Genomic DNA, 27,498 nt, shown 5'->3' with positions numbered 1-27,498 from the left:
ATGTGACGTAATGTGTGAATAAAGACAGACACAGTCAATGCCACAAATGCACGTAGACCATAATATGACCTTATTGCTGTCAAAGCCAGCCAGACTCATTTGGAGATCGTAATGCCAGATGTAACTGCAAATGATTCATTATGATTGATTTATCAGGAAAAGCAACAACCAACAAGTTAAAATGCTGTTTGAAAAACCAGCATGAACTCTGTAAGCAGATTGCCCAATCGGCTCACTGCAATAATTCTTGAAAAATCTCATGCAGAATAGGTTTTTCATATCTAAAGCTATTTCAAAATCACCTAATCCTTTGGACAGCTGATGGCATTGTTTCCTTTAACACTGAACATCTCTATACTTAAAACATCTCAGACTAAGTGGTTGTTCCTTTATCAGCTAATCCTAGTAACACTGGTCTTTATTGAGTCCTCCAAAGCCACTGAAAAGTAGGATCAGCCGAGCTGGTTTTCAGTCACCGAGATGTCTGCGAAGTCTTGTGGTTACTGACTAAAGGAGAAAAAATATATATAGTGGAAACCGTCATTGGTAGCTGTTTGGAGGAAAAGGTGAATGGGCAGGTGCCAATTTACGGCCCAGCAGGAGGTTTTGTTTTAGGTGATTTATACTAAAGGTGATAAACAAAAAGGAAAAAAATCTAATTTTTAAAACCTCTGTTAGAACAACTGTTAGATAACATGAATTAGGTACCTCATTACACTGCTCATTACAGTGCTGGTAAATGATGAAGGAGATTATAAAACTAAAGATAAACAGAGGAGGACAATAAAAATCAGAAGTCAGAAGGAAATAAAAAAAAGTGTGTGTGCCCCTTTTTAGTTTGAACTCTTTTGTTTGTCCAATGCAAAAATGATCTTTTCATTTACTTATCAGAGCAAGTAGCAGCACACCAAAAAGCTGAGGATAGAAAAGGAAAATATAAATATATTTCACAGCAGGTATGTTGGATATGTTGGACATGCTATGTCTGCCATGGTGTCTACATTTCAGGGGTTTTAATGCGGTTGGATCATTGAAAACGAGCGGAAATGGAGAGAGTAAGTTCTTCTATGAAAAGACTATTGGAGCCTTCATTGCAAAAAGAATATTCTGGAGAATTAAATGAGAGTTTTTGTTATTTTGGGGTTTTTTATGAACAGAGAATTTGACCCGTGATACAAAGACATCTGCATAATTTAATTCAACAATTCAAAGGGATCATCACTTTAATGGCACGTGATGGTGGTGCCTGAGAGATCAAATTTGTTAAAATATTTCACCCCTCGCCAAAGCAGTGCACTGAGCAGCCAACCAGCTCCCTGCGCCTTGCATGCAGCTTGTTTGGGTTAAAACACACTTACATATAAACACCATCTTGAGCCTGGAATTTCAGAGATGCCTGAAATTTCTCTATCTAAATGTCCTTCAGGGAGGTTTTGTGATGAAGTCAGCCCAGAATGTCAGCATACACTGTATTTGCACAGGAATGTGTCCAGTGTGGGTTTTGGAGCTCACGTCTGCATTCTGAGTAATGTTGGGTTTTCCCTCCCTGGTCCAGATGCTTCCAGGTCACAGAGAAGCGGGCATAAAGAGACAGACTGAAGCATCTCTTTGGTCTAAATAAGTCAAGAGAGAGCAAGGACAGAGGAACAAGTACTTCCTCACTTCATGTTCATGGAAAATGAAAGCGACCCAGCTGCTACCAGTTCCCCTTTGCTCATTTTCAATAGTAATAATATGCTTAACTTGAACCATGTGGACAAAGACTTAGTTGTTACTTTGAGAGTAGTGTCTCAGATTAATCTGAGTTTTAATAATTAACAATAACCACATTCAGTGGACCAAAACGTTGGAATCAAACCCTGATCTATTCCCAGCCTTCTTTTTATTGAGTTGGTGTGTACAGTTTTTACAGGATCACTACATAACACAAGTGAACTTTGCCCAGTCTGAGTCACGTACCAACAATCTGTATGCACAACAGGGACTCTGGTGGCTGTCTGGCTGTCCTCCTTGATAAAAATCCATCTGTTGCTCAAGCAGATCGATACAAACTCGGGTTGGATTTAAGGAAATAGATGGGGAATCACAGGCTGAAAGTAGGCAGCGTATTGATTGCAAGAAAATTCACCTCAAGTCAATAATTGCCCTTCTACAAATTGAGCCAAACCACCTTCAAGCTCCATGTAAATTGGAAATCCAATTACTTCTTGCGGCATTTCACTCAATCGTTTAGTTTTACTACTAATTCTCTGAAAACCTCAAAAAACTTGTTCTGTAGTTGGTTTATAGTTACTTTGGTCATTATAGCCTCCTGTTGGGTTCCACTGACTTCTGAAAGGTATTGCAGTTTGGAGCTGTGAAAGGAAACGACAATTAGACATCATATGTTATTTTTCCATGTCAAAGCTTCGAGGTCTTAAAAATGAAACTAACATACAGGATAGGAAATTCAATACAGAATTACCACGGTAAGTCACTAATCTCTCTGCAGATGCATAAATAAGCCTGGGGGACAATTTATACTCTTCCAGCCCCTCCCTGAATGTTGAGGTTACACATCACCATGCTCTGCCTGGCTCCTAAATTATACTGTTGCTTAAAGAAACCACAGTGTGATTGCTACAGAATCCCCTCCCACACTAACTAAAATAAACTGTTCCTTCAAAATCTGCTTTAACAAAGTGGAAAGACGATCGCTGCAAAAGAATCGTCTGCTAAGTCTTCTCCAGTTTTTTTCATGAATATATCAGAAAGAAAATCAAATTTCTGAGAGGAAAACAAACTTTCCATTTTATCAGAAAAAAGTATCAGATAACACACAATGTATGAGAAAATATCCTAAATTTGAAATGTTTGATTTTAATAACGTGTATGTGTGTGTGTTACTTCCTGTTTTATTCTGTTAGTTCCCGTCTCGTGAGCATTCAGTTTTGTTTTTTCTGTCTCGTTAGTCAGGTTCAGTTTACCTGTGTTCCCAGGTGTGTTCCAGTTTGCTGGTTACCTCGTGTGTATTTAAGGCCTTAGTTTTACTTCAGTCCCTTGTTGTGATCTCTCCTCATGTTATGTTCCCTTCTGTCTGCCAATGTTCGTTTTTCCAGTTAGTGTGCTGCAGCTCTGCTCTGCCTTCTGTTTTGTTAAAGCTGCCAGAAAAGTTGTGATTTCAGTTCATGTTTGTTTGCAGAGTCCAGCATTCAGGTCCACTTCCTGCTTGCCACACAACCGGCCGATGACACGCAACTATGAGCAAGTCACTAATAAATTACTAATGAACCTTACCCTACTGCCTGCAGTCTTTGGACTGTGGCAGGAATCCAGAGTACTCCGACGCAGCAAGAACACAGAAAGACCCACCAGATTGGATTTGAGCCCATGACCATCTTCATGTGACAGAACAATGCTAACTACTGCACTGCCCTAAAAATATATTTTAGCATGATTCTGGCAAAAATAAGATTTATTAGAATAAAACTTACAGATTTATTAAAACAAATTAATATATTTATGAGGGAAGAAATTTCTTTTTTTTACCAGTTCTAAAAAATTCAGGAGACAAACATTATATTAACTTAAATGTTACACAAATACATATGAAAGTTAAACAGATTTTTTTTTGGGTAGAGTTGTAAACTGGCACATGAACCAGTTATCAAGAATTCAGATTTTTCAGTTATTCTAAAACTGGAGGTCTTCATGCTGGTATTTCCCTGAGGCCCTTAAACCATTAAGGCTGCTCCTGCATCTGATTCACTGCATTTGTTGGTCTTCTCATGAGGATTTGAGTTCGCTTGTGAGGGATTAGCCCACTGAAGGCAATAGCTCCCTGTGACGTGGCATTTCCTGGTTTTCCTCTTTTTCATTTCCCCTTTCTCACGCTTTTACTCATTTACCTCCCACTCCCTCGGGATCATGATACACAACTTCACCGCCCCCCTCTCTCATGATCATGCTGCACAGCCACACTCACCTACTGCTGTTACAGATTTGGCAAAAGAAAGAGGATGTGCTTTTTTTAGTCAATATCAAAGTTTCTTTAGAACTATAAAAGCATTACTGCTTTCTGTCAGCACATTAAAACCAGCAACTAATCCAAGAAATGTTTCAAATTACTGATGTCCCGATTCATGATTGAGGTGTGAGACAAACGACTGCTGGTCCAAGTGCGTCAAAACAATGATTTTATTAAACACATGTGTGGAGGAAATACACCATCACAACCCTAAGCATAAATCCCCCAAAAAAGCATACTTAAAATGTTTTTATATGTCAGGGTATAATGCCCCCTCATGTGTCAAAGCAGATACACAACATGCATAAGTTACAGTAACCACAGCTCTTCTGCTGACAACCTTTGACACACACACTCAAAGAGACATTTTCTCCGTCTCCACCCCAGGTGCTTCCTGTTGATCTTCTTATTCTCGCTTATCTCTGGAACATCAGAAACACATTCTACAAAAACTGTTACTTATGCAGGCACAAAATGTAGTTACAAGCAGAATATGTCTTAACTCTACCCTAGAAATGAATCTATATACTGTCTGTGTATGCAGGCGAACTGTCTCGACCTCACTGCACTCTGTCTCACCTCTCACCTCACCAGATAAAGCTTGTAACCTCTTACCAGACAGAAGGCCAACTCTTTTATGAACACATTTTTGCAATATGTGTAATAACATGATTGAAACTACATGTGTAATATATTGAATAAATGTTTTAATCAAATGCCACTAATCAAAGCTTAATAAAAAAGGATATAAGAGAATAAACATGATATTAAAATTATATAAAATGATATAATCCCCACACTGACAGTCAGTACTTATCAGTATCCTCCTGATAAGTACATTCTGTACAAGTGTCCTTTTTTCTTTGTTTCTCAAAAGATTTAAAACTTGTCCAGCTTTTGGGGGGTTAGCTTATGTATTTAACAATCAGGGGACATATGGCTAAAGAGCTGTAGATCACAATTAAGCAAACATAGGTAAGTCAGCAACAGAAACACAGAGTGAAAGCAAAAGAACAGATTCACTTTCTGAGATTCTTCATTACTGAAAGGGTCGCTGACCTGCTGCAAAGGAGGAGGAAAGGAATCTGAGGTTCTGTATGAGTGCACAAGGGGGGAGTTCAGACTGCAACACGCTGGGGGTTTGAGTGAGACAACATGGGGTCTTGCAGAGGGAGACTGGTATCAGAGGAGAAAAGAGAGTGTTGGAAGACGGGAGGGAAATGTTGAGGCATTGCAGATGGCCAAGACACGTGTTCACCACCCAGTGGATTTCCATTTAAAAGGTTTTCTGACAGATGGATTCCCCAGATGCATTCAGACTCTTAAAGTCATTTGCAGATCTATAAAACCGGTAAAGATGAAATCTTTTAGATTTTCAGTAGATTTCCACAGTCCTCAAGCTTTCACTAAAATAGTCAGACCTCTGTGACTGATCACACATTGCTGCAAAGCTGCAACAATATGTTAAAACATGCACATAAAAGCTGCAACAACGCTACAGTGAAGTAATGTATAGTCAGGAATTGTATGCAGAGATTTTTAAACACTTATTGTTGGAAAACACTAAGAATTCTTGTGTAACAAACAACATACAAAAATAATTGTAATACCAACGCCTGCTTCCTCAAAGGGGATTGTTTGATTGTTGGGGTTTTCGCTGTATTACTGCAGGGTCTTTAGGTTAATCTACAGAGTGGCGCGAGCGACTGTTGCTGTGGCAACAGTTTGCACACAAATAAAACTGAACTGAAAACTTTGAAACTGAACCTGCTTGGCATGAGTGTTGGTATGAGACTTTCCAGGCATGAGATGTTACCATCCCATACATTTTTTTCATAAACTGAAAAATTTGTGAATCTGTGTCGACTATCAAACAAACATCAACTAAAATACTAAACCTAAAAATCTTCTAACATGTTACAGAAACATAATTCAAGCGAAAAAGGTAATATAAGATAAGATATATTATAAATAAACTATATTATGAATACAAGAAGTGTAAGCCTTCTGTTAATGAGCTTTACATATTTGAAAGTTGCACCTTATTTATTCCTCTTTCCAGATGAAGCTTATTTAATATCTAATTGTAAATAATAAAATACAAGCTTGTAATTTTGGTAATTTCTGAATATTTTTTTAATTCTGAAAACTTTCATACTGTGTTGTTTTTGTTTGTTTGTTTGTTTGTTTGCTTTTGTTTGCATATCATATTAAATTTATGTACTTTTAATTTGAAATGTTTGTGTTTGGGGTTTGCAGCATTCTTTATAGACTGTTTATTTCTCAGGCTGTGATTGGGTCATTGGCAGTCAGCCATCTTGCAGCCCTTTAAAGAGGCCGTTGCTGCAGAAGGGATAGATAGATAGAGAGAGAGAGAGAGAGAGAGAGAGAGAGAGAGAGAGAGGGAGAGAGAGAGAGAGAGAGAGAGAGAGAGAGAGAGAGATAGGGAGAGAGAGAGAGAGAGAGAGAGAGAGAGAGATAGATACCTCCTGCTTGAGAGAAAATAAACTTTTGCTAAATGACCCATTCTGTATTTGAGTCCTAGCTTCACAGCTGTTCATTTCTAATATGTGGCTAACTGTGGCTAGCAGCTGCATATTACCTGAAGTAACAGAAGTGGGATGGCATTCCTACATGGTTAGATGTACCTTTGTGCATGTGTCAAATGCCACCTTTATGTGGCCTCTATGTTGAATCCTATACCTTGAGATCCACTGAGACTCATAGAATAGCCCATGTTGCTCGTGATATTTGGTATCACTACACAGAGGTTAATAGAACAAAAATTAGGAGTTATGCATTTATTGACTGACTCATCACATCTGTTGGAACGCCTTTTTCTGACAGACCCTCTTTACTCTTTATATAAAACTGACTAGCTTTCATGGTACTGGGCCTGCGACCCAGTATTTCTGTTTCCGACTTTGGAATTATATTCTTTGATTATTGTTGTTCATGGTTTGGTTTTCTTTAGTCTCAGTGATCTTCGTTCTCCCTCTCTTAGTGTTTATCTCAGCCTGTTTAGTCTCTGTCTCCCTCTCTGGGCCTTTCCTGCGTTCCTCGTTTCTTGTTGAGTCACCCGTGTTTCTGTGTTCATTCATCTCCTGTGTCTCTCCGGTCAGTCGTCGCTCCTTGTCAAGTCCGTGTCTCCATGCCGGTATCCTGTTTTATTTTGAAAGTTCCTTGTCTTGTGTTCCTGTCTAAATGCCTAGTTCTCAGTTCTAGGTTTGTTTTCTTGTGGTCTAGTTTAAGTTCTAGTTTCCCATTGTTTCAGTTCGTAATTCTCATGTTCAGGGTTTTGGTTTGTTTTTTATGGGTTTATTTTATGGAGGTTTTTCCAGCAATAAAGCCGCTGTGTTCATTTAACTTCCCGTGTTTTGAGTCCTAATAGTTTGTGGAAGCCTAGACTTCAGCTTTTTTTTTTTTTTTGCCATGGCCAAATTGGATAACTGACAGAAGACAGCAAGCGATGCAACCTTAGTCACAGTCAGAAGGTACCCATGCTTTTTCATGAGTTTCACTCAACCACTGCCCATAATTTTCTAAGTTATATCGTACGGTAGTAAGAACACTTTAAACTAAAGCACAGAGATCATAAACAAATAAGAAAAATGTGTCCTGAAGTCAAAAATGAAGAGAGAAGTAGGATCGTTTTCTCAGACTTTTATAGACCCAGACTTTTACTGCATCCAGAGTCACTGCCCCCTACTGGTCAGAATTCAGATCCTTCATTTTGCAGTCAGTATGGATAAAACATTAATAGCCAGAAACTCAAACCTGGCAGCACCATTAAAAAAAACTCAGTTCTTGGATCTGGGTTCGGACCTGCAGTCGGTGTGCCACTGAACAAATGTTTTAATGCTTTTTATTGAATTAGTCCACTCAGAGAGCAGCAGGCTGGTCGATGGGCCACTCGGACTGATGGGTAATACCATTATCCTGCGTGGACAGGATTGGCAGACACCGCCTCACAGCGCTATCCTACCATCCATCGATTGACTGTCTCCTCCAGGGACAGCCTGATGTTAGCCTCCATCCAGTCTTTCATTTGTTTATGAAATATTGATATTGGCTGGTATCTCCTCTTGGAGATGAGGAAAGTCAGCCTGATGGAAAGGACTGTGTTAGAGGATGCTGGGAAGAGTTTTTGTTTAGGGAGGTTTGTAAACTTATTTTCAAGTTTCTAGAATTATTATTTCCGGAATTTCGCCATGAAGGTTTTTTGTTTTATAAAGTCATCTTTCCGCTGTTAAAAGTCCCTTTATGAGTCACAGCCTGTAGGAGCAGGAGAGAAAAGGGAAATGTCTGCAAATATTTCCTCTTAACCCTGTGAGCCCTGCTATAAGTCATCATCTGTGATATGCTAACTGAACATGCAGTTTGGTTGTTTTTCTTAGAAAAAAAAAGGGGGGGGGGTCTAAAGTCTGGGCAACCATTGTAACTGACTTGCATAATTTAGTACATGCTTCCAAAGCATGGCGTTAAGGCTGGGCTTTGGGTCATCATCCATGACGACTTTAATCTCAAATTGTAAAAGTCAGTTTAAAATGGTGAGAGAAATGAAATGTTCACCAGATACTGAAACAGAAAAAGCTTTGAACTGTAAATGGACAACGACAAATGGGTCAATTTATTTGAAATCAGCAACAGACTGCTTTTGGAACAGAGTTACCCTCAGATCTGTTTGTTGATAGCGCCCTCTGTCTGCAAACCACCGCTAGTACCACCATTTCCCCGCCATGTTTCACTCTTTCATTCTTAAAATCTTGCGTTAACCTCCTTTCAACCACAAAATACTACAAGTCGGACTGCTGCAAGATGCCAGCTGGTCAGTAAACAGATGCTTTCCGTCTTCCACATAATGACAGCCAGGATTGACTGTTTACCACAGCAAGAGCCTTTTATGCAGGAGAAGAGCCTCTTGGATCAATAGTTGTTACCCAGGCAAAGCCCACACAACCACTAATGAATCCACTGCCTTACAGTGCCGGCTGCATCTGCTTTCCATTTCTCCACAGGGGAGAAAACCAAGGAAATGTTAAATACTGCTGGTGGTCATGTTAATTTTAACATCCAAATCCAGCCACCATAGAGGAAAACAACAAAAAAGGGAATATAACATGACTGGATTCTTTTAAATTTAAATTGAGCACAATAACAACAGACAAACCGGTCTAACCCTAACCCCCTAACCGTCAGCAGACACAGGTGTAACGTTAGCAAGCTTGTTGTTTGTTTTATTGTGTGTTGTCGTTTCAGTGGTCTGCACACAGAGACTGGTTCTGTGTCTGTGAGTGTTTGAGGGCTGCACTGTTGTCTGGCACACCCATCCGCCCGTCTGCTCCACATTTTCTGTTTTTTCAGCGCCAGATCAAAGGTGGTAAAACAGTTAGTCACCTGTCTGGGATTTGTAATGACAAAAAAGGCTTTGTGCCAGCGAGGTAGCAGGTGGAGTGTTTAGCATCACGGGGAAGTCTGTGATATGTTTTCCTTTGTTTTGTTTTTGTTCTCCAGCATTTTGATTTAGAGTGAAGACGTTTGTGGTTTAAGGCTATTTATAGTTGAGTTCTCATCCATATTAAATGACGACTGCAGATCTTAGACCAGTGACAGGTACAAGATGTGCCCAACAAGAAACAATCCCAATCTAAAACCTGTTTTTTCTGTTTGTTTGTTTTACTTAAAGTTGAAAAATTAAGTCGATACCACTGCCAAGCTTAACATCTTAGCTTAACCCCCTAAGACCTGAACTCTTTAATGGCATGCATTTTTAATTTCTCTTTGTTATTTGGCACAACTGAGTAAAGATGTGCAAAACTCTTTAATGAGAAACAACAATTGTGCCCCTTTCAGCAATATGGCTCATTTGAAAGAGAAAAATTTGGTATTATGGTCGAGACAATCCAAAATGTGATGTCCCCATATGTGGAGGCCAGGTTCTACGAGGTTAAAGACTGAATGCTAGTGCTACACTTTCCAGTGTTCAGAAATACACATACCACTGCTGCAGGGTAAATATGAAGCTACAGTCTCGAGACGGTTTTCTTTAGGGTAGCATCCAGGGTTCAAACAGGGGGAAACTGAGGGAAACTGTTCAACTTTAATAAACTGCTTATTAAAACCTCTTAATCTTCTTTCCTAAAATGCCAATTAGAAATGTAATGATAGATTATGTGTCAGATTACTTTTTTGTTTTAGGACAAATAAAGTGCTGGTTTACTAATTAATTTGAGAAATGTTCAAAGCTTTGGAGAAGACTGGTCAAGCTCTTTTACTCTTGCATCCAATCAGGATTTCCACCAGTGGAATATGATCACAGCATCCAGCCTAGACCTCATCTACCGGTCTTAGACATATGAACAAAATAAGGAATGTGGCTGTTGTTATTAGAATAACCAAAAAAATAGTAAATCTGAAGTGCAACACACATTGCACACTATGATCAATTAATTATCAATTTCTATACAATTCAACTTAATAAATGAATACGTTTCTTCATGTTGACTTCATGAAGCCCTGATGTTGGGAAAAACACTCATCACAGAATTGAATCCTCTTACATAGGTCTCATTGGAGTCCTCGTCTGTCTCTACTTTTACTTTTTTTAATTTTAATTTTATTTTTTTGTTGAGGGGAGAAACTTGACTTATTTTTGATTTGATTTTAGTTCTGATTTTGTCTGATGTTTCCTCCCCCACAGTCTGCACCCTAACAGTCTCTGAAATAGTTTTAATTAGGCTTTTCTATGCGTAATTTTTTAATTAGGTTTTTTTATACACATAAATTTGATCAGCTGAATTATCAATTGTTTTCCTTTGAACACAGTCTACTTCCTGCTGCACTGCACTGGGTCTTAGGAACAGCGCTTGATGGATTCTGACAGGCTTGATTTACGACACACAAGCCGAGCAGCTAAAGACCCTGCAGATCCACTGAGATATGACATGAAGGGCATCTCCACCCGTGCTGCACCTACTCTGAGCATTATGACTGATACCATCCTGCTAAGTCAAGCACTTTGCTGCTCGTCTGCAGGATATTAGCTCAGCCAAAGGTTATTCATGGACTATCAAAGCAGAGCTGCAGTCAGGAAATGCTGACTTATGTGTAAATATCAATTAAATTAGCCAGAGTCAGTGTTGCTGAGGGTGCACTGATTTGGTTTAATGGGCACAGGCACTAACAGTGCTACATAAATCACATTTATACAAGAAAAAGGAGACAGATATTAGATTACACGTGTTTACACATCCATTTGCTTTTTGTTTTGACTCATTAATTATCATAAAGCATAAAAAGACATGCTAGCCATTCATTATCCACTAATTTTGTTAACCCTCTCAGGCTCAAATTAAACTTTTTGTTGCTAATGCACAACCAAGTCCTGCAGTGGTACTTCTGAGTAAAATACACTCATAAAATATGTGTGTGGGGCAATCAGGTTGTTAGTTTTTAACTGTTACAAATCGGCAACGTCTGCCTTGAGAGGGTTAAGATGTTTTGGTATGAGTAACAAAGCAGATGCGGTTTAAGCAAGCAATAGTTTTTATCTAAATGCTGTGGATTAAAAAAAAAAAACTGAGTTCATAAAAATTTCCTGGGAAAATCTTTGGTTGATTTTTAAATTTCAGACAAAACAACTGAATATTTAATGTCAGGAAGAATACCTAACAGATGAAGTAAATTGCACTGAGATAGGTGAAATGATGCATAAAACATAAAGATCTATGTGAAGCAGTTAACTCGTGTTATTATTTTTAGGCAGAGCACTGGACGGCAGTGCGCGTCTGGTTCGACATCGAGGGCTTTCACTGTGTTTAGAACACAAGGCACATTGTCGTGTTTCCAACCTCCAAGCCTCTTGTTTTTCACGCCTGAAAAAGTAACCTCCCCGCTCCCTGTCAGGGTTATGTAGGCCAGCCTGCTGAGCACGGACAAAAAGGGAGCAGAGAGCTGTAGATGCAGCCTCAGCAAAACCATCTCCTGAAAGCTGTAAGTAGGTAGAGAAGCCGTTTCTCAAGGGAGACGGTGTTATTACTGCATGCAGCTGAGGTAAAATGCTTTTGAAGTAAACTGTTAGCATTATGGATAGACATGTAGCAATACAGTTTGTAATATGCAAGTGATTTTAAAGAGCTATAACTACGTTTATGTAGAAAATATCCGAGAGTATCTAAGAGCTCGCGCAGCTCTGCAAGTGCATTTGTGGTTATATTATTTTAACAAAACATTAAAACGTGAAACCAAGTTTTCTGAACGAGCTGCATTGATCGGATGTTTTCCAATATTGATTCTAACGTGTCGGTTTGGGTGATGGCGTACGCAGAGCACTGATCCAGTCATGTGTAGCTCTAATGTAGGAGTGTCAAATCAATTCTGTTCTCAAAAGGGCTTTACTGTAAAACTATGGCATAACTCATTCAGAAAAAAACACCTCTAGACTAAAAAAGGAAGATTTTAAAACATAAGCTGCATTCTGAAATCTTTCACATTTATTAAACCTTCCAGTCACAAAATGAATGTTAAAAATAAGTGCAACAGTGTCAGTTTGATTCAGTCCGCTGTCACTACAAACAAACCCTACAGCTGAAACTAAAAGAATTGTTGTATTAAATGTAGTTTCAGTCAGAGACGCTGGCACGTTTCAGTTTGCATAGAAGCAACATAATTATTTGCCAACAAAAGTGCTTTGTAATATTTTCAACTTCATTTTTTTATCTATTCACCCCTTAAACGTATTCTTTAATGTGTAGATCGACTGGAAATAATCAGCAAGAATATGAGTAAATCTCCCCACACGACTAATGCATTAGGTCTGGGCTTAATACCTGAAAATGCTTCGTTTGTGTGATTGGTATTAATATAAATTATCTGACGATCAATGCAGTGTATCATCAATTTTTCCTTCAGCAACAAAAATGTTAAGTGTCTTCATTCGGATAAACCTTTCTGCCTTAAAATCTTAAAACCTGGATTATCTAGCAGCTTTACTCTGAGTGCACACACACAGCCACATTCTTGTGCCTCTCCCAGTAATGACAGTCTTCCGGAAAGCTCCACGCAGCCGCGGACTCCTTGTGACGACTGACTGCATGAACAACAAACCCGCACAGCTGCTTCTCCAACACCTCCACCACAGCTGGGGCATTTCCCTTCTTCCCCTGACCCTCCATCACCTGCCTGATACAGTCGTGGGGCACAGGCTGCGGTTTGGTGCTGTAGGACACCACCAGGTTGATGTTGTTCACCTGGAGCACTTCGAACCAGTTCTGCCCTGCCACATGGTGAAAATGCTCCCCTGCTCGCCAGTTTCGATAGGTGCTGCTTGAATGGTTGATCAGCCGCACTGACCAGCTGACCCAGTCGTACTTTTTCACCAAGAACTCTAAAAGCTGCTGAGTTGAATCCTGAAGATTCTCTTCGTGGTTTTCCTTCAGGAGGCGTTCGGTGTCTAATTTTGCTTGTTCTGGGAAAGCAGCAATGCAAGACTCAATGGCTGACTTCATCCTGGATTCAACTTCTTCAATTTTGCTGCTCCACTCTTGGATTTTTTCCTGCTCTTCTTCTTGGCCCTGTGTTAAGGCACAGTGACCCAGAAGAGCAATCAGACCCAAGCAGAGAAGCTCCTTCATCCGAACACAGAAATCTTCCAGAAGGCGGCGGTTCCGTGCCACATACCTACAACACAGAAGAGCAGTTTCATCATACTTTCATCTGACATCCACAGAAATGTGCAGTGGGGATTTGTAAATCCAGAAGCATAAATGTGACAAAATAGAACAATTTACCTTTCTACCACATCTAAAATGGGCTCTCCAAAGCAGTTAGTCCCCATGAGAGCATCACAGAGCACAAGCAGGTTCTTCTCTCCTCTAGTTTTGGCAAAGTGCTCCAAAAAAAGTCTCTTCTTCACCTCCCTAAACTGCTCTTTTGCTTCCAGTATATCCATATACTTCCTAAACTGGTTCCGAATGTTCTCCTCAACAGAGAAGTACTGGGAGTCCAGTCTTCCCTTCTTGAGCTCGCAGTCTATGTCTTCCAGCTGACTCGAGAGCACATCGAGTTTGTTCTTTACTGTCAGGAACTGTTCTTTGACATAGAAGACCTCTTTGCTCTGAACATTATCTAAGGCCAGACGCAGGACAGGAGCAGCAGCCTCGCAAAGAGGAAAGAGCTCACCCACAGCACTGGCCAGCACCTCGGCCCCCCTCTGAAACATATCCATCACTGCCTCAATGGCCTCCTTCTTCTGGGCCACAACCTTCTCCAGTGGATTAGTCATGTTCTGGGATACAGAGAAGCAAAATATGTCAAACATAGATAGAAACTTAGAAATTAAGCGGTGATTCTTTATGCTGTTATCATAATCATACAAAAAATTATCTCATAATATCTTTCCATCTATGATCTTAATTAGGATGAGGAGAAAGTGGTCATTTCTCAGACTTTACCATGAAACCGTAAAGTGTCTCTCAGATTATTTAACTGGTAGTGCAGTAGTCAAAGATTAGATGGAGTATGGTCTGAATATAAATCTCTGCACCATGAAAATACTTTTCCAGTTTTTTTGTTAGTTTTCTGAAAAATTCCCACACTGTGAATGAAAAGTTCCTTTTGTTGTGCAATGAGTCCTTTGGAAGAGAGAAAGGGCCAAGGGAGAAAGGATGGAAAAATCCAAGCACGCGTGGGATTCTACATTTTGCACTCTGCTCACATGTTTACATATGTTGTGATATGGCACTATATAAATAAAAATAAATTTAACTGTTCAGACCAAAAGTTGTTGAACGGCTTGCTTAGATGAAAAAAATCCCGCTTCAGCAAATAATTCTCTTCAGACTGTTTTGACCTCGTGTCAGCTGCAATTTTTTCATAACCTGGATTTACCAAGAATTAAAAATAGAAATATGATCCAACTTCCCTTTTTATAAAGAGAGCAGAAAAGTGAGGTAGCTTACAGAAGAGTATAGAACATTTCTAACTTCTGGAAATGTTACTGTTCCAGCTGTTGGCTGTACTTTTAAAGGCGATGTTTCCCCACTGGCTGTTAGATGAGAATAATTATGGAGTGCAAAATGGTCCAATGCAAAGTGAAGCTTTGTGTTGGTCGGAACACACTATTTGACACATTAAGTTTGTTTTGTTGGCATATTATTTATAGAAAATCAATTTCCAGATTTGTTAGCAATTTGTTGCAGACCCCTGGGGGTCCCTGGTCCTTACTTTGAAAGTCGCTTCTGTATCTGCATATAATATTAAGACAACAGATGCTGAAGGAACAAAGCTCAACTGAACTGCATGTGTGTGAAAATGAAGGACACTGGTGTTGCTTTCAAATAAAAGCTTTAACTTTACCTGATTAGTAATTGTAGTGTGTACACTGAATTTAAGAGCAGTAATGCTCTACAGTTTAATACTGTGTTGCTTCATACTGGTAAGGACCTTTTTTCTAAATATATTAAAGCCAACTCTCTATATTTATTTTGTAAATATGCTATAAGTACACATTTTCTGACAAACAAGTCAAATGACATTGCTGAATGCTTGTTATTTTAACAATATGTCACTGAATTATTATTATTATTTAATCTTATGTCAAAGACTCTTTCTTTCACAAGTGGAGGAGAGAAATCTGAGTTCAAGATGAAATTCAGTATTTTTAGAGCATGATTTGGTGTTTGTTTGTTTTTTTGTTTTTTGGTCACATTGCGTCTTAATCCTGCTCTGATGGGCACCATTATGTCCTTGGATTACATTTCATTTTACGCATCCAAAAGGATGTAGATGATGATGTCATGTGAACAAAATGGGGGCCTGGATGAGAAGATGCCCTTGGCTCTGACTCATTTTAGATTCGCAGATGTTTAAAAACCCGCTTTCATCTTTCAGTCTGACATGAATAAATTACTGTGCAATCCCAGTTCAGACGATATTTGTGTCTGAACTCGAATCTGCGTCACCGACAACCTGCAACAAATCATCATTCATTTTGTTTACATTTTAAAAGGCCTCGTAATTTGTTGTATTAATAAAGACAAACATGAGCGCAATAAGATACCAACTATGAACAACAAGGTTTAAGTAAATATTCTAAGGATGGGAATTCCATGTGCCCGAACTGAACCATTTCTATCTGCCATGCGCGCTCAAAAGAAATGCGCAACGTGGATCTTTTTACGCGCAAATCCCCTCAGAGGATCGGACACACCTTGGAGCATGTTAACCCTTCTGATGAGGGAGGAAGATAAACATTCATGACATTCTTATAGTAACAGTGTTTTTTCTGTACCTGAATGAAATGCTTCTACTGCTCCTTCGCGGCTGATAAGCTCCAACAGCTGCAGACACGTTTCCCCCTTCAAGTTTGAGAAAATTCCCACGGTTCTCTCATGCACTGCTGAGAAGGGTCCAAAACCGGACTGAGAGCGGAGATGCGCATTGAATGCCTGCAAAGGGGGAGAGAGCGCGCGAGAAGGAGAGATAGATGGAAAGAGAGAGAGGAGGAGGAGGAAAGCGCAAAACTGCGCAGGGTGAAATGTGTGGTGGGTCCATTTTCTTTTCAGTCAGGTCACAATGACTGGAAGGTTTAACTTCTTCAACAGAATGGAAATTAATCAAACTGCTTTTCTAGTGGGCGTTTCTTCTTCTTCTTCTTCTTGTTCTGGGGCAGCGTTCGTGCACACTTGTCGCAGATATTTCACCATTTTATGCCTCAGCCGCTGTGAAAATGATCCAGAAGTTGAGGTAAGACGATCGAAAAACTGTTGTCTTTTGTCTCTTTAGCGTCTGAATACGATGCACTGATTTTCCTTTTCACCTCAACATTAACGCATTTATTTGACCTTCTGCAGGTTTAGAAACCCCAATGCTCAGAGCCTTTAAGAGCTTTGATACTGCTGTGAAAATGTCATCACGGTAAAGGATATTTTAAATAATCAGGGAGGGGAATCTGACAACTACCCACTGTATATTTTTAGAACTACAGCGCATCACTATGTCATCATTTTCTGTTCAGATTTGCCATAAATTTATATACATCCGTGAAACATCTCTTATAAACTAAAGACCATATGTTGTCATTTTTCATCATTCTCATGAGGCTGAGATTAAATTAAACCTCACACCCCCGCCTTTTCAGTGCGCACACGACGCGCCCTGAGCGCCGAGGCTAAAACATCATATGTACGGATTCATACTCGCTATGTGACGGAGAGCTCTTACAGTTTTCAAATAATACAAATTTTCTTTAGATTCTTCGAAAGGACCTCGTATCACGAAGAGGGGAGAAGAAAAAGCTCCATCACATGAAGGAGGATGTGCGTCGGTGGTTCACAAGCATTCATTAATCTGCAGCGCAGGTAAGCGCCTCAAAATCTTTGTGTCTCAGTAATCCGCACTGCAAATGCCCGTAATGCGCATTTTCCTGTTTTGATCCCCCAACACTGAGCTGTGAGTCAAACCTGTTCATCTGGATAATAATGCATGAGGGCCATACCAGAGGGACTTAAGCTCGGCGATGCGCCCTGCTTACCTCACCTGAAGCGATTTTTTTTTCACTAGTTTGTAAATTAATTTCGGGTTTTCCAGCAGAGTTATTTGGCCTCGAAAAATGGAAACAGCTTTTATTAGGCTGACAGCTTTGATACACAGATATGACTCCGTGGACCCTGAAGGAGCGCCGAGAAAACAGGTGTAATGATGACACAAGTGAAGTACTAACGCCCTCTTGCGTACAAATGAGTAAACTGCACTTCAGCTTACGCCTGCTGCACAGAGGAACCGTAATAACAAAGTTCTTATTCATAGCTAAAATTAAACGAGGTATAACTTGTTTTCGGGGAAATTTACACGTTGTGTAAGGAGATGATGATGACTGATGGATGGTTTTGACTTTATGTATTTGGACAAAATAACAAAAACTCAAAAAATGTTAAATACATTTAAAAAAAAATGTCAGCATTATTAAAGAGTAAAATATTCACTAAAATGAAGAAAAAAAGAAGAAACTGGAACAAAACAATAATTCATGTCACAGATACATTACTAAAGAGCGTTTTATTTTCAGTTTTGATCTTTTTTATTTAGTTTTGTGCACTACACACCTTAATGTAACTGAGCAATGAGTTACATCTTTGTATATCTTTAACAATATATCTAAAATCTAATTTTTGGGACCAAAAACATTCTTTTTATGGTATTCAATTTATTACATTTGTGTTCCCACAACACATTTTCTTAGTTTATACATTTTAAATGCCACATTTATTACACATCTAAACCAGTTCTTTGGCTCGTTCAGCATTTTTAGACTACAAAAAAGTAAAAGAAATAAATAAATAACTAAAATCGTCCCAAATCTGCTGAAAAAAAATTCTTGAAATAAATTCCAAACCTTTTCTACTTTGGAAGTGCTTTCCATCAGATTGCAGAACCTTGTTGTAGAAAGTAAATCACATCCGGTACTGATGACTAGTACTGGGTAAAAGGTCAGGGCTCTGTGCAGGCCAGCTAAGTCCTCCTACATCTTGTGGGCGATCGTGGCTCAAGAGTTGGGAGTTTGCCTTGCAATCGGAAGGTTGCCGGTTCGAGCCCCGGCTTGGACAGTCTCGGTCGTTGTGTCCTTGGGCAAGACACTTCACCCGTTGCCTACTGGTGGTGGTCAGAGGGCCCGGTGGCGCCAGTGTCCGGCAGCCTCGCCTCTGTCAGTGCGCCCCAGGGTGGCTGTGGCTACAATGTAGCTTGCCATCACCAGTGTGTGAATGTGTGTGTGAATGGGTGGATGACTGGATATGTAAAGCGCTTTGGGGTCCTTAGGGACTAGTAAAGCGCTATATAAATACAGGCCATTTACAGGCCATTTACATCTAACAGAGACTCAAAAAGACTAACTTTGCCAACCTTCCAAGTAAATATAATCAGCACAAAGAGGAGCATCTTATACAGCAAATCTGCTGTTCCATCCACGAATATCAGAAAATAGGTTAATTCAGTTATAAGTAGGTTTCTAGTCCAGAAATGGTCTGTATTTGTATAGCGCTTTACTTGGTCCTAAGGAGCCCAAAGCGCTTTACACCCATTCACACACACATTCACACACTGGTGATGGCAAGCTACAGTGTAGCCACAGCCGCCCTGGGGCGCACTGACAGTTTCCATCATGTTCTGCTGTAAACTGCAAAACCTGTGACACTGCGGTGACCTGTAATCTTCTCCCTTTGGCTGTAGAGGGCGACAGATTAACCTGATCGTGTCAGTCATACCTGCTTTTTTCACAGCAGTGTTAACTCAGAAAAGAGACTGTTAGATCAAATCAAAATGTAGGATAACAGATGAGCTTTAACAAAAACATGATGCGTCCCACAAATAAAGGGAAGTCTGGTCACCTGTATGTGCGAATACATGCACACTTTCATAGTGGCAGGAGCTTTTTAACATAAGAAAATAGACTTTTTCTAAATCACAAACACACCGATCGATTCTTAATGCTGTTAAATAATTCAATATGCCAAGTCAGTATTATTGATTGTTTATTTATGGTGCATATACAATCAGGCATCAAATTTGCAGAACTAAAAAGGCAACATGTTCACATACAGGGCATACCAAAAAGAGGGCCATATGATCTCCCAAAATATCAACAGAATTTTAACTATATTTACGTAGCATATAGTGTTGTAACAAGATGGCGGCACACTGCAACAGAACCATAAACCAGTCTGTAACAGAGTCTGTGTGTTTAAAAAGTAGGAGAAAAGTATGGCTATATATATATACTAAAAAAATAATTTTAACTGAGGTGTTACTGGATAACTTTTCCAACAAACACTGTGACAACTGACGTTGTGTTCTAATGCAGTAAACCCACCAACCATCTGATACTCTTGGCATCACCAGTTTTCTAGAAAAATAAGAGAAATTGTTCAAAACATGAAGACTGCATTAAAACAAACCCCTTAATAAAAAATACAAAAAAAACGGGACATTCAGGCACTGTTGTTCAGACAGGAAAGGACACAAAACGCTAAAAATGATACATAGTTGCTCAGGATGGCCTTAAAGAAAATGACGGCTCAACAGATGTTAAAAACCTCCCACCAAAGAAACCCTCTGATATCTCCTTACATACTTGGTGCATTTCCTGCATCGCTAAAAAGCTGTAGTGCACATTAAATAGAAAAGAGTGGCACAGCTGCACAGAACGAGAGCTCTGTTAGAAACTCAAATACCACAGGTGTGTATTACAGGTTGGGGAAACTGAACTGCAGCCATTGCTTAATTTGACCTCATAAATGGTAAATAATGACATATTCAGTGCTTCTTGCTCCAGTGAAGTGCTCGTTATTGGCAGCTGTAGTGCTGCATGAAAAATCTGTAGTGTCTTAATGTTTCAAATATTTTCTGCACTTAGGAAAGAAAATAAAGAACTCAGCACAGCAGCATCACTTTAGTGTAAAATAAATTTAACGTAAGAACAAGTAAAACACATTTGTGGCACAGATTTTGATAATTTGCTTAAGATGACACGATTGATTATATTCAATAAAGGATTATATCACAGTAGTCGGTTATTAGATTCATAGATATGAGGCTTTGAGATGCTTGTCTCTAGTTCTAGTTGAACTCTTTCATCTGAAGGCTGGTTTCTCCTGCCGTCACACTGATTTTCTTGTAGTGTAATATATTTTCACAAACTGCATTTGGCTGGAATAGACTGCATGTAAAGCTGTGGGAAGCTCTGCAATAGATTACGTTTAAATATGGAGCTGATGCATTGACAGTCAGCTCTCATTCCAAAGGTTTCAAATGCTTCTGTTCATTTTCCCGTAAAGCCACCAGACTCTCCCAGAGACAGAGCAGATGTGAACGAGCACTGGTTAAAGCTATAACAAGGCGGCGCACTCACTGTCAACACGTCACATGCAGATACTTGTAAAGGACACTTTAGTGTCACATTTAAACACACTGGGTAGGGGGCTGTATTTGATACCAAACTAAGATTGTGGTGCTCAAAGAATCCTGAACAGAAATTTCAGAGACATATGTGCAACTTCAATGGAGGGAAAGCTTTTTAAAGCTTTTTCTTATTTTGGCGTCAAGTTGTTAAACTTTTTAAAAGTGTTTTGTGTTTTTTTTTTTTTAAATCAGGTTAGACTGGTCCCAGATAAATAACCACAGGGACTCTGCTTAAACTAAGCCAAGTGCAAATTAATCAGCAAGCAAAAATGTCCAATGAAGGACATGAACTAAAGTCTTCTATCTGGCAAAGTCCTGCACACCTTGTGTGAGCAACTGAGAACGGGAGTATTTGATGCCCTGGAACGAAAAAAAAATGTACTTTTTAATGTTTTTTGTATAATTATGTGTGTGCAATTTCTTTAGCGCAGCATACTGAACCCATGGATGATTAACATATCTTTTCTTGCCATGAGCTGAAACCACTGCAGTAACATTTTTTTTTAAGTTGAAGAATCAGCCAGTCGATGTCAAAGCAGCAGGAAACGGGCCATGCTCACGTCTCACACACAGCTCACATGTGCAGCAATCACCAGGCTTTTAAAGCAGTGAAGGGAGACGTTGTCATTGGGAGAGAAAATGAAAGAAGGAATGTGGACCGGCGAGTCCGAAAACTGAAGAAAAGCACTGATGAAGCAGAGACGACGACTCTTCACGGTTCTTCACTTGCACCTGCTAAGAGCTTCCTGCATTTTCTCCTGTACGTGCTCCATCTTCTCAGCCCACTCCTCGCTCAGGCCCTCCTCGTCGTCTCCGATGACGGCCGCGTACCCCATGAGGGCGATGAGCCCGATGCAGAACAGGTAGGTGAGGCGTGTGCACAGTCGCTCCATTGTCTGGCGATCGCCTTGGGAGTATTTCAAGTAGACCTCCAGGATGGGTCTACTGAACAGCTTGCGTTTCCCCACCACGCCGTCGTACAGCGTGTGCAGGTTCTGGTCACCCAGATCGTTGGCGTAACTCTCCTCAAAGTCGTCTTTCTTGCGCTCGCGGTGCTGCGGCCGCGCCTCCACCATCTCCATGAACTTTCTGAACTGGTGCTTCAGGTTCTCTTCAACCTGATTGTACTGGCCGTCCAGCGTTTCCTTCTTGATCTGCACAAGCGTGCTGCGGTTCAGCTGGGAGAGCTGGTCCAGCCCTCGGTTGACTGACGCAAACTCGCGCTTCAGAGTACGAATGTCTTCATCATCGATGTGGTGCAGCACCACCCGGATCAGGGAACCGGCAACACCAAAGATGGGGTTAACTACAGCAGCAGCTGAAGAGATGGTGGCCACACACTGAAGCACTTTGACCAGACCCTGCTTCAGCTTGGCCTTCTCCTCGATGATCTCCTCATCCATCATGGCTGAGGTGCAGGTGCTGAGGTCAGAGTCAAGAAGTGGGACGTGATCTGTGACAGTTAGAGATTAGATTACATGTTTGACCTCAGAGTTGGATTATTACAGTCTTTGAATTTACTGTGACATAAATATACTCTTGTGCTTTAGATTTCCCTGATCTGTAGTTGGTACATTCAATATTTTTCTTAAACAAAGATAAGAAAACACCATCTATTTTGTTGAGTTAGCTAAAGAAGAGGATTTCAAACCTCTCAGGGCCAGTGACCCTGGTTTGCAGTGGGCTTTGTGTCACTTGATAATGAGACTGACTACAATATGACTGACATGAGAGGAAGTTATCGACATAATGTGCTTGTTTTATTAGCACAAGTTTCTGGCTATGAGTCAGAGAGCCATGGATCTAAAAGGTGAACATGCAAAAAAAGGCAAACATAAGGAATTATGTTTTCATTATTCTGCTCATTTCCAACTTCAGTCTTATCCTTAGCCTGTACCAGAGCAGCTTTGCATGATCCACAGTTCTAAAGGGTTCGTGTTCATCTTGAGTAGCTCCCTCAGTTCACAGTCAGTCTAACCGGCTATGTCCCCAACCAAAACCAACAGCCAGTGGGTGGTGCTTGTGTGGTTATCACCAAAGCTGCATACCTGAGTGGAGCAGGGATATCTGCTCTCACTGATATCCACTATGATGGATTTTTTTAAGTAGTTTTACTTTTAATAAAACAAACATATTTAGGCTCCCATATATGGCATTCATGTAAAATTTAATGAATATATTAATAAAGAAAAAAGCTTATTGTTTCAGTGAGGCAAAGACCAAATGTCCCGATCATGGTTGGTGATATTATGCTGGTTGACCCGTCAACAATTTGTAGTACACTAATTAAATATAATGCTGTATAAACACATTTAAGTGATGCTAAAGTGCAAAAGAATGCAGTGAAATATAATTTATGTCATAGAAGCCTAGTGTGGATCCTTCATTCATAATAATAATAATAATAATAATAATAATAATAATAAATGTCCCCTGGCTGTGATTCACCAGGCAAATTGGGTGTAGCAGAAGTCTAACGTCTCAGCTGTTTGATAGAAAAGCAGATGTAACAGCAGCATTTATTTACAGCTGCCGCTCGCTGTGCTGTGACAGCCACAGAAAATAAGCATTTCATGGCAGTTTCACAGAGTTTCCAACGTCACAGAGGACTGCTGTGTGTCGACAGTGACACAAAGGTGCTGCTGAAGCTTACATCAAATTTCCTTTCTTCAAGTTCACACTGGAACAATGAAAATATGGATGCTGGTCCTGATGAAGATGATTCCTGAAACAAAAGACAGAGAGACAGATTCAGACAGCACACTTGGATCCAACAAAGACGTCTCATGTCACTGATTCTGAACCAGGAAGTAAACAGATTTTTGTCCCTCGCTGGCTACAGTTTTCAGCAGTGAAGGAGTTAACAGCTTCTCTCTCTTTCAGCTGCATTCAGCACCAGGCTGCTCTCTCTGTGTTTCTATGGCCCGAGCAGATAGCTCCTCAGAAGCAAACAGGACGCGCACCGAGACAGCCGGAGTAGCTTCAGGGCGGGACAGAGACGCTCTTCAGCCACAGTACAGGAACAAAAACAAACATGGCACAGCCGACTGAGCTGACAAACCCGTTCATTGTGTAACAGCAGCTTCTCTGGAAGTGCTTTCAGTCTTCAGTTCAGAGGAAGATTGTGGAAGTTTAAAGTTTAAACTGACTGCTGTGAAGAGCTGATGACGTCCAGTTGTTATTAACAGAACTATATGTGGGTGTTTTCTACAAAGACTGCACTCTCAGCCCTCTCATTTTCCTGCAATTGTCAGAAAAGACCTGTTGGGTGCCGTGGCGTCTCAAACTAATATAGCTAATCACATCAGCGGCGCTGTGGTGACCAGAAGCCTGAGCGAGTGGAAACAGGCCCCACACTCACTGCACGGTCTTTGTAAATCCCCGTGACCACCAGGGGGGGGCGGTAATATGCCCACAATAAACACACCACCCATAGCAACCATCCTTCTGATTTCAGCACCACCACTGTGGACTAAAAGCACTGACGCTCACTTTTAACCCTTTAGCTTTAGGATAACTTTAAATGTTCAGTTTAAATGCTTGTAATCAACAAAAATAACAGGAAACGATTGATTAATCTAAGTACTTGTGAAACCTGCACTTAGAAAATCACGTTGAATGATTTTAGAGCTTCATAAGACTTTCTTAAATGTCATTTTTTCAGGAATTTACAATTTTTAAGTGGTTAGTTTTTTTTCATTTTTTGGCTGAAATACATTTTTTCTGTCAGTAAATGTCCCTCCACTTTCTGTTTTCCTACCATGACGTTGATAAAAGGCCTGTTCTGCTTAATTTTTGGTATCTGATGGCAATTAAATCCTCCTAAATTTGCACTGATGTCGTATTGTGTCTCCAACCTGTGTCCTTAATTTCACAGAAGGTGATCTGGAGGAGAAGATGCCCCATTTCACAACATAATACAACAAGCTACACGAAGCAATGAAGGTAATGAAAGGGTTAACTGCAGTTTTAAAGCTTTGATTATTTAAGTCTGTTAGTTCTTGTCTTGGGGAGAAGCAACCTGTCACTGAACAGACTCTTCTGATTGTTTATGGCCGTGTGCAGAGGATGCCCAGCATTGTTCATAATGTCCAGCAGCTTTTTTAGTGTCCTTTTCTCTGCCACTGTCACCAGAGTGTCCAGCTTCATGCCGACCACAGAGCTAGCCCTCCTGATCAGTTTCTGATGTGAAGTCATTTGTATAATCTGAGCTGTATTAATAACAAACTCAGTCAATTGTGCACCAATTAAAGAGCACGACTGCTGTGCTTCTATTAGCGGCATTAAATTAACCCTTTGTGTTAATGAAATTAATCTTATATTGACCTTTGACCTTTTCTTAGCAAGTGGTCTCCATCATTCTAAGATATTCGTAGTAATTTGAAGAAGAAACTCAATCATATTTAAGTATATAAGTTTAGGACAATTAATAAAACTCCTAATTAAATGTGAACAAAGTGGAGAAGCTAAAGCTCCTGAGGTTAAAGCCTTCTGAAAGGGTTAACCAATCAGTGCTGAGTGGCAGCGTGGCCCTTACAGCCAGCAGGCTGCACACTTCTCAGGAGCTGACAGAAAGCTGTGATTCAGTAGTTGTGACTCAGCTTCTGCATTAATGTGCGTCTGAGCAGAAACCAGCAAAGGAACAATTATAATAATTGTATTTATTTATTTATTTTTACTTTTAAAGAAACATTTGGCGACACCTTGTAACCAAAGCAGCTCTGTGACGTAATCAGGAAATGTCAAACGGCTCTCACCTGTTTCCAAGCAGAGGAGAGGCCATCTTGAATGTTTTCTATAACGTCACCAATGCTAGGCTAGCACAAATTTACACAATAAACTCCAATAATATTATTCCTAATGTACGCCACTTACATTTTCAATGCTTATTCTGATTATTTTTGTGCTACTTATTCGTGTTAAATGACAGGATACTTTCCCTTCACAGAGCTCAGCCTGTGTGGGGCTTTCCTCTGGGGAAGTGCTCCCTTGATGGCCAACACAGCCAAACAACTACTTTGATAAGAAACATACAACAATGAAGGGCCATCCGGAGTTCTCGTCCGTGTTTGTAAGTAGTTCTACAAGAATAACATCCTCTCCTAACAGCACAGGCCCGGCACACTGCCTTCTTGCCCCAGCTCTGGCTCCCCCTAGCAGTCCCTCCATATTTCCTTGTTACTGCACACCATAATGCCCTGACCCTCCCTGATCTATTATACAGTAAAAACACCTAAATACATCTTAAAACCTAAATTTCTCTGTCTAAATAATAACTATAGAGGCTCTACTTGCCTTCCAGCCAACATTAGGCACCATTGGCCACATCAGAACAGAGGATTGCTTACCTTTCAGACAATGGCTCTAACTATACCTTCCTCTCCAAAGTCCCAACCTCGACAGCCTCCTTCTTCTTCCCAGCAATCCCTGCAAAAAGGACACTTCCATGTCTGTAGCTCATGCAGGGGTGAACAAATTTGACAAAATCATTTCTAAAAAGCCCAGAAAGTCCCCCAAATCTAAAAATGGCCATTTGGGCCCTAAATAAACATGACCTCCAATATCCCATTAAAAAATAATTTAAAAAATGGCATTAAAAGGTAAAGCCCCCTCCTCAGAAATATACTGTTCTACCCCTATGGTTTCAACTTATTTTGGTCCATTCAGTAGTCATACAGTTAATACTGAAGAGGGATTGTCCGTGAGTGCGCAACTGAACTCTTAGGAACTTGCTGCTGCTTTTCGTGCGTTTGCCAAGTCATGGAGCATCTCTGAGAGGCTACACAGACTCCATTGGTGGGATTAATTGGTAAAACGGACCCTTTTCTTATAGACTAGATCAAAAGAATCCGAAGAAAACTATTTTCACGTGAATAAAATCCAACAAAACCAAAAGTGAGCCGCGAATCCAAATGGACATCTCCAAAAGTGCACAGGTGTATCCAAATGCTCAGGGAGCTCTCAAGAGGCAACAGGAGTATAAAAGAAAATTGTATCCAGCGTAAAAGGTAAATATAATCCTAAATATAACCAACATTTGCCAAATGTACATACAAATTAAAAGTTGCATTTTAAAAATGTCCAATTTAAAGTCTACTAAAAAAGTGAAGGGCATTTAGAAAGATGGTCCAAAATGCGCAATGGCACTGTCGACAATATTTTTTTAATCTAACTTATTTAAATACATAATTTATTGAAAAATACATTTGTTATTACTAACAGCACCGTAGAACATGTTTTTAAATTTAGATGAGCTGTCTGACCAACAAGGGCTATCTAGCAGACAAAAAGCCTGAGCTATAGGCGCTCCCATTCAGTGCGCCAAAGTAATCGTGTATAGTTACGATTTGGTCCTTCATGCGGCCTTAAATAAGAATAAATGGAAACCTTAGGCACAAAAAACGTGCAGCCAAATCCGGTGAATTCTTTGGTGTGAGGATCAGCCTGCTGCGCCGACGGTTGAAGCTGTTTCCCCCGAAATAAACCTCATGCAAATCCTGCTGCCAGCGACCAGCACGACACAGTGTTAAAGCACAGAC

General features: G+C 40.1%; 2 protein-coding genes and 1 long non-coding RNA gene across 3 annotated transcripts; 1 reads left to right on the top strand and 2 right to left on the bottom strand.

Moving 5' to 3' along the window:
• Window positions 1–11,451: 11,451 nt before the first annotated feature.
• LOC113031688 (uncharacterized) lies at window positions 11,452–16,453 on the bottom strand. Its single transcript, XM_026183986.1, has 3 exons — window positions 16,296–16,453; window positions 13,795–14,291; window positions 11,452–13,684 (listed from the first exon to the last, which is right to left on the bottom strand). The coding sequence occupies exons 2-3, from the start codon at window positions 14,286–14,288 to the stop codon at window positions 12,994–12,996; spliced, it is 1,185 nt and encodes a 394-aa protein (XP_026039771.1). The 5' UTR covers window positions 14,289–14,291; window positions 16,296–16,453; the 3' UTR covers window positions 11,452–12,993.
• Window positions 16,454–16,517: 64 nt separating this feature from the next.
• Window positions 16,518–26,314, top strand: LOC113031690 (uncharacterized). Its single transcript, XR_003273765.1, has 4 exons — window positions 16,518–16,750; window positions 17,257–17,364; window positions 24,837–24,904; window positions 25,908–26,314. It is a non-coding gene; the product is annotated as an uncharacterized LOC113031690 (long non-coding RNA).
• On the bottom strand, window positions 19,521–26,370 carry rpz (rapunzel). Its single transcript, XM_026183988.1, has 3 exons — window positions 26,308–26,370; window positions 23,613–23,684; window positions 19,521–22,412 (listed from the first exon to the last, which is right to left on the bottom strand). The coding sequence occupies exon 3, from the start codon at window positions 22,363–22,365 to the stop codon at window positions 21,682–21,684; it is 684 nt and encodes a 227-aa protein (XP_026039773.1). The 5' UTR covers window positions 22,366–22,412; window positions 23,613–23,684; window positions 26,308–26,370; the 3' UTR covers window positions 19,521–21,681.
• Between the last annotated feature and the right edge of the window lie 1,128 nt (window positions 26,371–27,498).

Source organism: Astatotilapia calliptera, chromosome 11, assembly GCF_900246225.1.
Source record: "Astatotilapia calliptera chromosome 11, fAstCal1.2, whole genome shotgun sequence".
Taxonomy (NCBI): domain Eukaryota; kingdom Metazoa; phylum Chordata; class Actinopteri; order Cichliformes; family Cichlidae; genus Astatotilapia; species Astatotilapia calliptera.
Note: the sequence above shows the minus strand (reverse complement) of the source record. Positions and strands in the feature narration are given on the sequence as shown.